At 40.2% G+C, this 15,172-nt stretch overlaps 3 protein-coding genes across 7 annotated transcripts; all 3 read left to right on the top strand.

Moving 5' to 3' along the window:
* The first annotated feature begins 905 nt into the window (after positions 1–905).
* On the top strand, positions 906–4,717 carry LOC125609089 (phenylalanine ammonia-lyase 4-like). Its single transcript, XM_048779998.1, has 3 exons — positions 906–1,481; positions 2,180–2,827; positions 3,447–4,717. The coding sequence occupies exons 1-3, from the start codon at positions 1,111–1,113 to the stop codon at positions 4,546–4,548; spliced, it is 2,121 nt and encodes a 706-aa protein (XP_048635955.1). The 5' UTR covers positions 906–1,110; the 3' UTR covers positions 4,549–4,717.
* A 3,652-nt stretch (positions 4,718–8,369) lies between these two features.
* LOC125609088 (ATPase GET3B) lies at positions 8,370–10,826 on the top strand. Of its 5 annotated transcripts, none has more exons than XM_048779994.1 (11): positions 8,370–8,630; positions 8,697–8,805; positions 9,020–9,122; positions 9,204–9,266; positions 9,339–9,449; positions 9,533–9,676; positions 9,758–9,823; positions 9,936–10,010; positions 10,083–10,181; positions 10,313–10,447; positions 10,554–10,826. In XM_048779994.1, the coding sequence occupies exons 1-11, from the start codon at positions 8,435–8,437 to the stop codon at positions 10,689–10,691; spliced, it is 1,239 nt and encodes a 412-aa protein (XP_048635951.1). In that variant the 5' UTR covers positions 8,370–8,434; the 3' UTR covers positions 10,692–10,826. The 5 variants fall into 5 exon arrangements, with proteins under 5 accessions (XP_048635951.1, XP_048635950.1, XP_048635952.1 ...); XM_048779993.1 differs by having other exon boundaries at positions 8,371–8,630; positions 8,697–8,773; positions 8,988–9,122; XM_048779996.1 differs by having other exon boundaries at positions 8,458–8,630; positions 8,697–8,844; positions 8,911–9,122.
* Positions 10,827–11,755: 929 nt separating this feature from the next.
* On the top strand, positions 11,756–14,919 carry LOC106377168 (glycerol-3-phosphate dehydrogenase SDP6, mitochondrial). The gene is made up of 6 exons (XM_013817343.3): positions 11,756–12,193; positions 12,848–13,321; positions 13,404–13,735; positions 13,815–13,975; positions 14,052–14,310; positions 14,402–14,919. Exons 1-6 carry the CDS (start codon positions 11,824–11,826, stop codon positions 14,699–14,701), a joined length of 1,896 nt encoding a protein of 631 aa, XP_013672797.1. The 5' UTR covers positions 11,756–11,823; the 3' UTR covers positions 14,702–14,919.
* The last annotated feature ends 253 nt before the right edge of the window (positions 14,920–15,172 follow it).

The following is a 15,172-nucleotide window of genomic DNA, read 5'->3' as shown; positions in this document are numbered from 1 at the left end:
AAATAAACCAAGTTTATGTTTAATTAGTTGATGGAATTTGGCTCGAGTATAATTATAACCAGGGTTAATTCTTTGTAGTCTAAACTACATATGAAATCTAAAACCAAAAAACAAACAAACAATAACACAAGTGTTTAAACAATTAAAAAGTAGTCATGAAAAATGATCTGATCGTTTCTTTGTGTTGTTTTTGTTTCTTTGGTTATTCGATTGCCTATGTATAGTTTAGACTAGAAAGAATCAGACATGATTACAATTATACTCGAACCATGCATATTCAATCAACGTATCAAACATGTTTCATTGTTTTAGTCAGTTCCATTGTTTTAAAATGTTTAAAGAATCTCGTGTCAAATTTTAAACAAATCTTTAACTTGCATAAGGTAAAAAATCATTTATAAACTAAATGAATTCCACCTTGTTGTTTTTGTTTTTGGTTGTCATAAGTGTAACCAACATAAACACATTTTAGTTTGGCCATTTACAAATTACATTCCATATATAAATTATACGATCTGGATAACATTTGGTATATGAGCTATTAATGACGTTGCCCGTTTTTCTTTCTTTTTTATTAAAAGAATTAACGTTTTAGCAACATTCCATGCAAGAAAAGAAAAATCACAAAAATATAAAATAAATTTACATGGTTAGGAAAAATGATATGAAAAATGTGAAATTGGTTCTGTGGTATTGCTCACACTCACACCAAACATCGTGTCCCTATCTCTGGCAAGACCTGACGCTCGAGATCGACAAGTAAGCGGACTCACATATCATGTAAGCCACGTGGCTAACACACATCCGCCAGATTGCAAGGAACATCCGACGGCTGTAGACACATTTCAACTAACTCGTCTGGTTCTCACCAACTCCTTGCCTCTATTTAAAACCTCCATTGTCGCTCACATTTCTCTCAGGAAAATTTATTTGCAATCAAATAAAGTTTCCTTTGCAATCCTTTGTAATTTTAATTATATAAAAATCAGAAAACATATAAACCAATCGTCTTGTAAGCGCAACGTGCAAGTTGATACATACACACATTTTCAGTGCTTTTGTTTTGTATAATATTTGTTCAAACGATCCAATCTTTTACACTCGGTGATCATGGACTTGTGCAAACAAAACAACAACCACATCGTCGCTGTTTCCGCCGATCCGTTGAACTGGAACGCGGCGGCGGAAGCTTTGAAAGGGAGCCACTTGGAGGAGGTGAAACGTATGGTGGAAGATTACAGAAAAGGTGCGGTGCGGTTAGGAGGAGAGACGCTGACGATTGGTCAAGTTGCAGCCGTGGCTAGCGGAGGAGTGACGGTGGAGCTGGCGGAGGAGGCTCGTGCCGGAGTTAAGGCGAGTAGCGACTGGGTGATGGAGAGCATGAACCGTGGCACGGACAGTTATGGAGTCACCACAGGGTTTGGTGCAACGTCCCATAGAAGAACTAAACAAGGCGGTGCACTTCAAAAGGAGCTTATTAGGTAATATTGATTTTCTCAACACCTTATTAAGTATTTTATTATATGACTTTTAAATATTCTATATGTTCCCTAAATCAAATTTTATTTCTTTTTCCACAAAAATATATTTTATAGATTTTTAAAAATATTTTATTTATTGAAATTAATAAATTGTAATTTTTTAATAAATATTAATTAAAAATATTAAATTGATTAAATGTTATTGGTCAGTATAATAAAAATAAAAACAAATAATAAATCTAATTGTGAACATTTATTATATTTTCTCTATTGTGAAAAATGTAGAAAATGCATATTTCAGGAAGTAAATTTTAGAATACCATACAGTTGATAATAGGTAAGTAAGAAAATATAATAATGATTTTTTTCTATTTATTGTGACTGAAATACGTTTTAGGTGATCTATCTTTCGCCTAAAAGTTTCCACTTCTTTGGTAATTGTGGTACCAAATAATTATTACTAGGCGAATATTTTCGTACTAATATTAGTTAGCTGAACTAGTTTGGTGTTTGGCAATAATAGGTGAAATTAAGTTAGACAATAATATTAGTTACATGACTTTCACTTCATACACCGAACTTTATTTTAACATATGTTATCTAATATAAATAATTCTGGTCGTTTTGAAGATAATTTATAAATTTGAAGGAAAATAGTTTTCCTTGTCTTAAATATTAGTAACATATGATCCCATCAGGTTCTTGAACGCCGGAATATTCGGTGCCGGCGTCGGAGACACGTCACTCACGCTACCTAAGTCGGCAACTAGAGCAGCTATGCTCGTCCGTGTCAACACTCTCCTCCAAGGCTACTCTGGAATACGCTTTGAGATTCTTGAAGCCATTACAAAGCTTCTTAACAACGAAATCACTCCATGCATCCCTCTCCGTGGCAGCATCACCGCATCCGGCGACCTTGTTCCTCTCTCTTACATCGCCGGACTGCTCACCGGCCGTCCCAATTCAAAAGCCGTGGGTCCCGCCGGTGAGACTCTCACTGCCTCCGATGCCTTTAAGCTAGCCGGAGTACCGTCCTTTTTTGAGCTGCAGCCAAAGGAAGGACTGGCTCTTGTGAACGGGACAGGGGTCGGATCGGGTCTGGCTTCGATGGTTCTGTTTGAGACCAATGTTTTGGCGGTTTTGTCTGAAGTTATGTCTGCGATGTTCGCGGAGGTCATGCAAGGGAAGCCGGAGTTTACTGATCATCTAACGCATAAGCTCAAGCACCATCCTGGTCAGATTGAAGCCGCTGCGATTATGGAACATATATTACATGGAAGCTCTTACGTTAAAGAAGCTCAGCAGCTTCATGAACTGGATCCGCTTCAAAAACCTAAACAAGATCGGTAATGTTTCTTGCTTCTCAAGTAGTTGAAATAGGCCTTTGCTTCTCAAGTAACTGAAGTAGGCATGGGCCAAACCCGAATCCAAAAGAACCGAGGTGAAATAAGTAAAACCAGAACCGGACCAAAACTATCAAATTAAATACCCTGATGTGGTTTCTATATTTTTATGTATCTATAATTAAACGAAAACAAAACAAACACCCAAAACATATAACTTAATCAAATATATACATATACATAATTTAAAAATCTACTAAAATCATTGCAATATTTTAAAACTGAAATATCCAATATTATTCAAAATATCTGAAATTATCCAGAAGTATGTGGAAATATATGAAATCATCGAAAATAATCTGAAATTTTTATCCAAATGATCATAATTACGCTTGAGACCTGAATTATTTCCGGATACTAGACAGTTAGTTTTGTAACTTTTGTTATTCAAACCGATCCAAATTTGAAAATATTTGAATCGATCCGAATAAAAAAATTGGCGCGTGGATACTAAAATCTCCTAAAGAACTATCCAATATCCAAAATAACCGAAATGAATGCCTAAACCGAAATTTGAATTTTGGCTTGGTTAGCTAATTTTTTCTTTTCTTTTAAGCTGCAGGTACGCGCTAAGGACGTCACCACAGTGGCTAGGACCACAAATCGAAGTGATCAGAGCAGCGACCAAGATGATAGAGCGCGAGATCAACTCGGTCAACGACAACCCTCTCATCGACGTCTCCAGAAACAAAGCACTACACGGCGGTAACTTCCAAGGCACGCCTATCGGTGTCGCCATGGACAACACCCGCTTAGCCATCGCTTCCATCGGCAAACTCATGTTCGCGCAGTTCTCCGAGCTCGTGAACGACTTCTACAACAACGGCTTGCCTTCAAACCTATCCGGCGGGAGAAACCCTAGCCTCGACTACGGTTTCAAAGGCGCGGAGATCGCCATGGCCTCTTACTGCTCCGAGCTCCAGTTCTTGGCTAACCCCGTGACGAACCACGTCCAGAGCGCCGAGCAGCATAACCAAGACGTTAACTCGCTAGGGCTGATCTCGAGTCGGAAGACAGAAGAAGCTGTTGATATCCTCAAGCTGATGTCCACGACCTACTTGGTTGCCTTATGCCAAGCCGTTGATCTGCGTCATATCGAAGAGAATCTCAAGAAAGCTGTTAAAGCCGCGGTGAGCCAGGTGGCGAAACGGGTGTTAACGGTTGGTGTTAACGGCGAGCTGCATCCGTCTAGGTTCACGGAGCGTGATGTGCTCCAAGTGGTTGATAGAGAGCACGTGTTCTCATACGCGGACGATCCTTGCAGCTTTGCTTATCCGTTGATGCAGAGGCTTAGGCACGTTCTTGTGGACCACGCTTTGGAGGATCCGGACCGCGAGGCTAATGTTTCGACGTCGGTTTTTCAGAAGATAGAAGCGTTTGAGGCGGAGCTGAAGGTGGTTTTACCTAAGGAAGTGGAGCGTGTTAGGGTGGAGTATGAGGGAGGGTGTTCGGTTGTGGGTAACCGGATTAAGGAATGTCGGTCTTATCCGTTGTACCGGTTTGTGAGGGAGGAGCTGGAGACTGAGCTGTTGAGTGGAGAGAGTGTTAGGTCGCCGGGTGAGGAGTTTGATAAAGTGTTCTCGGCGATTTGTGATGGGAAGGTTATTGATCCTTTGTTGGAGTGTCTCAAGGAGTGGAACGGAGCTCCGGTTCCGATCTGTTGAAGACAGATTGGAATCGAAGATTCTTAAGTTATCAAACTTTTTCTTAGTTTCTTTATACAGGATATGTGTGTGCTTTTATGTTTCTTGGTTCCCAAGACACTGAATGTTCTCAAGACTTGAAACTTTATATGTACTCTCTCTGTATGATAAAATGCTCTGTTTTTAAGAATTGTATCACACGCACTGATGTAGGCATTGAGCATAGGGGCTGTATACTAAACACTAACACAGAGTAGCAAGAGTAGTTTCTTTAGGTTAGAGAGAATGGCTGATAGGGTCGGTCGTAAAGTTCGTATTGACAGACGAGGCTTGGTAATTTCCGGCTATAAGGAGCGATATAGGCATTATCCACCGGCCGTTGATTCGCTCAACTACTGTTAGGAAATCATCTCCCCACGAGTTGACAGAATCGTGTTGACAGGGTCGCTTATGCTTAATTACAAAATTAGTAGAAACCAGAGCTTATCAAAGATGTGATAAAGTCTGGAAAACTTGAGAACTTGGAAAATTATCAGAGAGAGAGAAGTTTTTTTAATGAAATGATTTGATGATGTAATGTTGTTAGTTGTTAACAAGGTGTTGGCATAGTGGAAGGTAGGGATGTTAAAACGGGCTTCCAACCCGCGGGCTCTAACGGGCTCTGTATAAAATTTCTGGCCCGTTACCCGTTTATTTGTATGTAAAACTTAACGGGTCCATACCGGGTTACTCATTAAGGCCCGTTTAATAAATGGGCGGAGTCAAAATATAAAAATTTTTACCCGTTACCCGTTTAGTTTTTTTTTTTAAAAAAAAAAAGAGAAAACGACGTCGTTAGAAACCTCCTCTACCGTAAGCCATTCCATAAGAAAAAAAAATGTTCTGCAAGTGAGATTCCGACAAGCTCGTGGTCGTACTTCCTCAGAACCCTAATTAGATTATCGGTGACGAGACCGTGTCGTCATCACCCATCACGAACCACCTCACACTCTTCCTCGAATCAGAGTCAAGGTGCTTCAGCGTCTCGGAGATGATCCTCGAGAGTCGTATCGCCGATCTGCTACGGTAAACTTGAGAAATCGAGAAAAGGGTCTCTTCGTTTTCTTCATTAAGCTACGGTAAGCTACTTGTTTTGACATTTTTTCATCTTCTTCGAGAGCAATCTCTGAAACAACTCTTCCTCTGATTTTGATTCTGGGTTTCAGATATCGGCAAGGATCACCAGCTGAGGAAGAAGTATACGATCCAACTCAGGCAAGGATCATCAGCTCGTCCTTAAGGTATATACATCTCATGACTCTTACTCTTAAGGATATATACATCTTAAGGATCATCATCTTAACATTTTTGTGTATTTTCAGGATGGATTTAGATTCTCTCAACACAATTGCAATCCTTGAGGCTCAAGAGGAATACATGAACATGAATGAAGAAGATGCTTTGAATGAGGAAAATGCAGTGAGTGAGGAAGAAACAGAGATGCAAGAACCAGAACCAAGTGACACGCAAGTAGCTGAAACAACTCAAGCAACAAAACCACGCAAGAGGCGCTTAACTTCTACAGTTTGGAACGATTTACCTCAGTTGGAGTTGAAAGTGATGGCAAGGAAAGAGGTCAGTGTAACTATTGTGGTAGAAAACTAGTGATCAATACTAAAACACATGGCACACAACACTTGCATCGCCATTTAGAAACCTGTCCAAAAAAGCCTAAGAAGGTAGATAGAGTTCCATATGATCATAAAGTTGATAGAGAGATGACTAGCGAGATCATAATCTATCATGATTTGCCGTTTAGATATGCTGAATATGAAAAGGTTAGAGCAAGGAGTTTGTATCTCAATCCGGATTGTAAGCCAATTTGTAGACAAACTGCTGTCGCTGATGTCTTTAGAAGATATGAAATAGAAAAGGAAAAGCTTAGGAATGTGTTTGCAAAGCATCAGGGTAGAGTTTGCTTTACTTCTGATTTGTGGCTAGCTCGTCCCACTACCATGGGTTATCTTTGTTTGACTGCCTCTTTCATTGATGATGACTGGAAATTAAACAATAAGGTTTTAGCTTTCTGCGTTCTGAAGTGTCCACACACTGGTGGAGAAATTGCTAGCACGATTATTGAGTGTTTGAAGGATTGGGGTTTGGAGAAAAATGTATTCTCTTTCACTCTGGATAACGCTACCAACAACGATAGTATGCTGAGAATACTTAAAGGGCAACTTCAGATGATGGGTGGCAGTGATTTAGCTGATATGGCGTGGGATTTGCTTACCATCCCTCTTACTACGGTGGCCTCTGAGTCGGCCTTTAGTATTGGAGGTAGAATTTTGACTCCATACCGAAACCGGCTTCTTCCAAAAAATGTTCAAGCTTTGCTTTGTGCTCGCAATTGGCTTAGAGGATTTGCAGAATTTGAAGGTAGTTTTAAAATTTTACACAAACATATTTATAGTTAAATGATTCTTGGATTAACTTGCATTTTAAATTGTAGGTACCGTCCAAGATACTGATGAGATTGCCACTGAAGATGTCAGAAAAACAGTGAGCAGCTCAAGAGTAGAAAGTTCAAGGTCAGAAGATTCAAACGCATGAGACAGTGAAGAGGTAACCTTGAGTCCTTGACTGTTACTTACTCGGTTATTTGGAACAACATGTTTGTTTGTTTTTATGTTTACTGTCTTAAGATTTGATACAAAGGCGTTATGTCACCAGTAGTCGTTACTAGAGAGATGACTTGTGTCTTCCACGTTAGTTTGTTAGTGTATGCCTTGTCTGAATGAACATTGATAATCAGTTATGCACATGTCTTCAGTGTCTTATATGATCGGCTACATATGCTGATTGAGATTTGTTTTGGTTGACATATTTTCAGATAACAAGAAGATGGAGAAAGAGGTTGGTTTGAGATTAAAGGAGGAGGATGAAGTTGGTTTCTATCTTGTTTTTCTATGGTTCAGTTTTTTTATAAAGTAAACTTTATGTTTCAGATTCTCTGTGTAGTCTTTCACTTTCTAAGTTTCAGATTTTATGTACTTGCAGATTTTAAATATGTATTAGACATAAATCAGGTTTATTACATATTAAGATAACTAAAAAAGAAAGAAACAATAACATTACGTAAAATAAATAATTAAAACAGAGATAAAATTATTACATAAAACAGTTTCTTCAGATTTAAATATGATTTACATGGCAAAAAAAAACAAATCTGTATTTTAAAGTTAATTACACTGTAGTTGGAAAAAAAATAAGCGGGCTCACGGGCCTAAACGGGCATCTCCATGTTAAACGGGCTCACGGTTAACGGGCTTAAACGGGTTTGCTGGTTAAACAGGCATGTGTTCACGGGCTTTAGACGGGCATGGTTATAAACGGGCATGGTTTAAACGGGTTCGGGTAGCCCGTTTTAACATCCCTAGTGGAAGGCTTTCTACCGAATCCATTAGGAAGCTTGTAATGCCTATATCCATAAGCTCTGTTTCTCCTTATCATCCATTAGTACAAGATTCACATCTCTCAAAGAATGAATTCAAATATAATGGTGAAAATGTTAAGACTGAAGTGATCAAACTAGGATGCTCAGTCTTATGGGTTTAGTAGTACAAGATTACTCAAGCCAAAAATCTGAAACAAGTAATGGATTCAATATAATGGTGAAAAACATGTTAAGAAAGACTTCCTTGACAGAAGTAAAGTTAGAAGCTAAGAAACATAGAAGCAAATTCTTATATCCTTTAAAAGTCTTAACTAATATTCAAGATCTCATTGACCAGAGCTTCTGTTATTATGACCAGACATTAAAGCATATGTTTTTTATCTTATGCTTAGAGTAAACATTAAAGTCTTGATTATTTATGTGTTTGAAACATAAACACGACAACAGTTGTAAGAACAGAGAGACGCAAAAAAAATGGCGACCCTTTCGTCCTCTCTACTATCTTCTTCTCCTCCACTATGCAAACCAAGAGTCTCGCCAACAACTCTCGTATCTAGAACTGATTTCATCTCTTTCTCTCCTCGAACAACTCTCTCCTCATCCACAATCTCGCCGGCGATGATTCTTTCTCTCCCGGTTAAACAGAATCGCCATAGAAACTCGCTCCAAGGTTTGAAACCCGGAACTCTCCTCATTGAAAACATGGAACTGAGTATTAGACTTCTCCTTTTGATAGTGAAATCAGTAGCTAGCCCAACGGAGACGGTGTCGGAGTTCGACGAGATGGTCTCCGGCACGAAACGGAAGTACTACATGCTCGGAGGGAAAGGAGGAGTGGGCAAAACCAGCGGTTAAACAGAATCGCCATAGAAACTCGCTCCAAGGTTTGAAACCCGGAACTCTCCTCATTGAAAACATGGAACTGAGTATTAGACTTCTCCTTTTGATAGTGAAATCAGTAGCTAGCCCAACGGAGACGGTGTCGGAGTTCGACGAGATGGTCTCCGGCACGAAACGGAAGTACTACATGCTCGGAGGGAAAGGAGGAGTGGGCAAAACCAGCTGCGCTGCTTCTTTAGCTGTGAGGTTCGCCAACAATGGTCACCCAACACTTGTCGTATCCACAGATCCAGCTCACTCCCTTAGCGATTCCTTTGCTCAGGTAAGTTAAAAAAAAGAAGATCACTTTGTTGTTATTTAATTGATGAAAGGTATATAATTGGTGACGTGTCTTGGTTTCTAGGACTTGACTGGTGGAATGCTTGTGCCTGTTGAAGGACCTGACTCTCCTCTGTTTGCTCTAGAAGTATGTGCCTGTTGATGATCCTTTTAACACTCAAAATATTGAGTTTTAATTTTTTATAGCCATTTGCAACAGATAAACCCTGAGAAGGCTAGAGAAGAGTTTCGTAGCGCCTCCCAGATGAATGGAGGCACTGAGGTTAAAGATTTTATGGATGGTATGGGACTTGGGATGCTTGTTGAACAGGTATGTTCATTGTAGTAGCTTTATTGTTTGTGATACTAATCATATGATATTGACTTTTTTTTTTTTTTTGGGGGTTGATGAAGTTGGGGGAACTTAAACTTGGGGAATTACTAGACACACCGCCTCCTGGATTGGATGAAGCCATTGCCATTTCTAAGGTTATTCAATTCTTGGAATCACCAGAGTATAACATGTTCACTAGGATAGTGTTTGATACTGCACCAACGGTGAGTATAATCTATAGTGAAAATTAGTTTCCTTTTTCTTAGCAAAGTTACTGTTGAGATAAGTCTTGTTGTTGCTTACAGGGTCATACACTGAGGCTACTCTCCTTACCAGACTTCTTGGACGCGTCCATAGGTAAAATCCTGAAGGTGGGAGGAGATGTCACATTAGATAAAACCATTTACTCTACCTTATTGTGTTAGTTTGTTTACCAAAGTGCGTATCAGTTTCTGAGACTTTTTTTCTCTTGTGTATCTATAGCTTAGGCAGAAAATAACCTCAGCTACTTCAGCAATAAAATCAGTCTTTGGGAAAGAAGATAACCAGCCTGATGCTGTAAGTCGTTTTGTGTATATTTTGTGATGGCACTGTTTCATTCCTTTGAACTATTTTGGTGGATGTGAAAAGGCTGAAAAATTGGAACGACTAAGAGAAAGGATGGTTAAAGTACGCGAGCTTTTTCGTGACACAGAGTCAACAGAGTTCGTCATTGTCACCATCCCAACGGTAATCTACTTCTTGTTTAAGGTTCTCCTATCTTCAAACATGCATTTCCATTCTAAGACATATAATATGTCTTAGAATGATCATTAATATGTCAGATATTAATGATCATAATGTTTATTGACATCCTGAAGGTAATGGCTGTGAGTGAGTCTTCTAGATTAAGTGCTTCCTTGAAGAAGGAAAGTGTCCCCGTCAAGAGACTTGTTGTTAATCAAATTCTTCCGCCATCCTCCTCCGACTGCAAATTTTGTTCCATTAAGAGAAAGGTATATGTATACCTCAACCAAAGAATCGTTGCACATTGCAATGGTCACTGATAATAACAAAGAATGGTTGAAATGCATCTAAACGTGTGGGAAAATGAACATGCAGGACCAAATGCGCGCTCTAGATATGATACGAGAGGATTCAGAACTCTCTGGTTTGACATTAATGGAGGCTCCTTTGGTCGATATGGAGATCAGAGGCGTCCCTGCTCTGCGCTTCTTGGGCGATATCATTTGGAAATGAGATTCTCACACATTATTCATGTAAAGAAGAATGAAGAAGCAGGTTCAGTTGCATGAGATAATGTTGGTTGATATATTACATAGTTTTGGTACAGCCGTACAGAAACTTACCTGAATAACATAATTTCCGTACTGATCTTGAGCTCTAGTGCAAACAGAATGCATGATCTCCTCCATAATGATCCGTTGGGTCTCTGTGTCATCAATATGCTCCAGTACCCTCTGACGTGATTCCAATGAAGTATATGTTAAGAGTTGTTTACCTGATTCTATACAAACAAACCATAAGGTGTTTATGTATATACCGAACCTGGATTACACGGCATCCATAAGGGTGTGTTGAAAGAGCCAAGACTTTCCCATAAAATGAGGAAATGATGAACTCTATGCAATCCTGAGGAAGAAGCTCTCTCTATACACTTCTGGATCACATGATTACCGTTCTGATCATGAACACATTTCAAGACAGAACCATCAAGCTCTTTCACCATTCGAGCTTGCTGCTCCAAATCAACCACCTCCAACGCCTGTAACAATGCAGCAGAAGAAAAAAATAGGGACACACTCAGAAAATCCAAAAGCTTATATAATAATTAGTGTCAACTTACCTCAGATATTATTTTTTATCAACGTTCAACTGTTTAATCTTTTACCTCAGATATTATTTCTTTTTTCTTTGTTCAACTTACATCAGATATTTTTTTTTCTTTGTTCAACTTATCAATACAACATCGTGAGAAGGTATATTCAGTATCTTATCCCAGACTTAATAAACTCGGCTCATGAGAAAGGCCCAGTGGACTTCACTGTTAGTAATTACCCATTAGTCTTAGCCGCTTGAATTAAACAGATTATGGTTTACGTTTTAACAAAACTGTAAAGGCCCTATAAAAGAAAAGTCAATAAACTCTTTTTCACCCCCAGTCAAACTGTCCCTTAGACCACGGAACTCTAATCTGATCCAAATGACGAAAACACCCCTCATCCACTCACGTCACAGTTACTTTCGAGGGCGAAACCGTAATTCAACGATAATTTGCCATTACAGTAGTCTCCATTCCACTTTTGGCATTATCATAATCATCCCATGATCGCTTCGCTTCCCAACGCAATCCTCTGAATCTCCTCCCCCCATGTCACCAGCCTCCTCCCTCCGCCGCTTAGCCGTCGGAGCCGCCGTAATCGCCGCCGCATCCGGCGGTGGCGCTGTCTACCTCTCCCCGTCGGTTGCCTCCAGCGACAGAGGCGGTGGTCCGATTCTCGATTCGCTGAGGCGCAGGATCGGTGATCCGAACGCTTCCGTGCCTTCTCGATCTGCTCAAGAGTCTGTGCTGATCGGAGCCAGCGCTTCTAATCCTCTCGATGTACTCGTCATTGGCGGTGGAGCCACGGGCTCTGGAGTGGCGCTCGACGCTGTGACGCGTGGACTCCGTGTTGGTCTGGTGGAGCGGGAGGATTTCTCCTCGGGGACGTCTTCTCGTTCGACGAAGCTTATCCATGGAGGTAAGGGTTGAAACGATTGGTTTGGTTTACTAGGTGGAACTGAATGATTATGATCCTCCATTAGGGCCTTAGTAGTAGGCATTGACGTTTTTTACCCCAAACCGAAGTCTAGACTAGACCTTAACCCGAACCGAAAAAACCAGAAGAATACGATGATGTGAACCGTTATAAAAGAAATATTTGAACCAGACATTTGTAGTATTTTAAAGATTTTTGTAGTTTTTTATTTGTTATTTTGAATACTTCTAAGTTAATTTAGGTGGATAACTAGTTTTTAATTAGATTTTGGAATAATTTATTTATTTTGAGTATTTTTTGGTCGATTGTTTTTAGTTTTTTAAGGCGATTTCAGACTATTCGAACCATTGCCAACTGAATCCGGAAGTAACCGAACTGAATCTAACCCGAAAGTTAGTAAAATCCGAATGAAACTTATAAGCATAGTATCAAAAATTCAAATATCCGAATCAACCGAACCGAATCCGAACTGCTTGGTAAAACCTAAAAGTTATGAAAACTATAGTTTTAGTTTAAAAAATTGACCAAAATAAAGTAAAAAGAAAAATTAATCAATTAAAATATAATTGTCCTAAATGCTGCACCACATTGAGCTTAGGGGTCTCCTTTAATTAGTTTACACTGATTCTCGAATAGGTGTTCGCTACTTGGAGAAAGCTGTATTCAATCTTGATTATGGACAGCTAAAGCTTGTATTCCACGCGCTTGAGGAGCGCAAACAGCTCATTGAAAACGCGCCACATCTCTGCCACGCTCTCCCCTGCATGACACCTTGTTTCGACTGGTTCGAAGTTGTCTACTTCTGGATGGGACTGAAGATGTACGACTTGGTCGCAGGACCACGGTTACTACATCTCTCTAGGTACTACTCTGCTCAGGAGTCTGCTGAGCTCTTCCCAACTCTTGCAAGGAAAGGGAAAGACAAGAGCTTGAGGGGCACTGTTGTGTATTACGATGGGCAAATGAATGATTCACGTCTTAATGTGGGGTTGGCTTGTACTGCCGCGTTGGCTGGTGCCGCTGTTCTCAACCATGCTGAGGTTGTGTCGCTTATTACAGATGAGGCTACTAAGAGAATAGTTGGTGCCAGAGTTCGTAACAATCTCACAGGTACAGCCACTAGCAGATTCTTCAGTTTTAGTATACTTATTCTCTGGTGATGATTATTAATGAGATGTTTTTATTTTGATAGGCAAAGAATTTGAGAGCTATGCGAAAGTGGTTGTTAATGCGGCTGGACCGTTCTGTGACTCCATTAGGAAGATGGTTGATGAAGATACGAAGCCGATGATATGTCCAAGCAGCGGTGTACACATTGTGCTCCCTGATTACTATTCTCCAGAAGGGATGGGGTTGATAGTCCCTAAAACTAAGGATGGTCGCGTTGTGTTCATGTTACCGTGGTTGGGAAGAACAGTAGCAGGTACTACGGACTCTAACACCTCGATCACTCCGCTTCCAGAACCTCATGAGGATGAGATTCAGTTTATACTGGATGCAATCAGTGACTATCTTAACATTAAGGTATGTCCACGTCCAGATTCAGCTTAGAGATGGATAGTCAATTAAGTTGATGATATTATCCATAATAAAATTTGGCTAGGTTCGACGTACTGATGTTCTTTCGGCTTGGAGTGGTATCCGACCATTGGCCATGGATCCAACAGCAAAGAGCACAGAGAGTATCTCCAGAGACCATGTTGTCTTCGAGGAAAACCCTGGTTTGGTTACAATCACTGGTGGAAAATGGACAACTTATCGAAGGTGAGGAGAGTTGAAGAAGTTAGCAGAATGTTTGTAAAATTTTGTTATTAATTTGCTCACGGTGAATTCATTTCAGCATGGCGGAAGATGCGGTTGATGCAGCAATCAAATCTGGAAAGCTGAGTCCAACCAATGGATGTGTAACGCAGAAGCTACAGATTCTTGGTTCTCATGGATGGGAACCGTCTTCTTTCACAGCTCTTGCGCAGCAATACGTGCGCATGAAGAAAACATATGGTGGTAAAGTGGTTCCTGGAGCAATGGACACAGCTGCGGCTAAGCATTTGTCACATGCTTATGGTTCAATGGCTGACCGAGTCGCCATAATAGCTCAGGTTCGGTTCTGTTCTTCCATCTTACAAACTTGTAGGTAATTGAGTATATCCGGTTTATGATCTGGTTATGGTTTTGGTTCTTTAAATGTAGGAGGAGGGTTTGGGGAAACGGTTGGCACATGGACATCCGTTTCTGGAAGCAGAGGTTGCTTACTGTGCAAGGCACGAGTACTGCGAGTCAGCGGTTGATTTCATAGCAAGGAGATGTAGAATAGCGTTCTTGGACACAGATGCAGCGGCGAGGGCGTTGCAGCGTGTGGTGGAGATACTAGCGAGTGAACACAAGTGGGACAAGTCGAGGGAGAAGCAGGAGTTGCAAAAGGCTAAAGAGTTTCTTCAAACTTTCAAGTCTTCCAAAAACGCACAGTTTCACGATGGCAAACACAACTAAAAGCTGCTTGCCTCTGAGCAAAATATAAAACTACTCTATTGAATTTATTGTTATCTGCTATTTTCCAATTGTTGATGGCTCTTAGGTACTTACTTAGCTACGGGCGGGAAGGAATAAAACTGTATACGGATGGAATAATACTGCGACTACTCAAATGTTTATTGGATTAAAACACTTTGTTCCGTCTTCAAAATGTGAATTTTTACATTGTTCTCTAATTCACTGTAGAGAGCTTATATTGATCGCAGTCTATTTCATGCTGTATACAACAGTACAATCAGGAGTGAGTGTGTGAGCATACACCAAGCTCAGCTCTGGTCGCTAGTGTCGGAAGAAAAATCTCAAAGTGCATAGCAATTTCTAAGGCATGCTTCGGTAAACCAAAGAGAGATGTTCGGATTTCACCTTGAAGAAGATATGATTCTGTGAAACGAGCGTATATATCTCTAACGTTTCCAAATCAAGATGAAT

The sequence above is a fragment of the Brassica napus genome, chromosome A5 (assembly GCF_020379485.1).
Source record: "Brassica napus cultivar Da-Ae chromosome A5, Da-Ae, whole genome shotgun sequence".
NCBI classification, from domain to species: domain Eukaryota; kingdom Viridiplantae; phylum Streptophyta; class Magnoliopsida; order Brassicales; family Brassicaceae; genus Brassica; species Brassica napus.
This window is presented reverse-complemented; position numbering and strand designations above follow the sequence as displayed.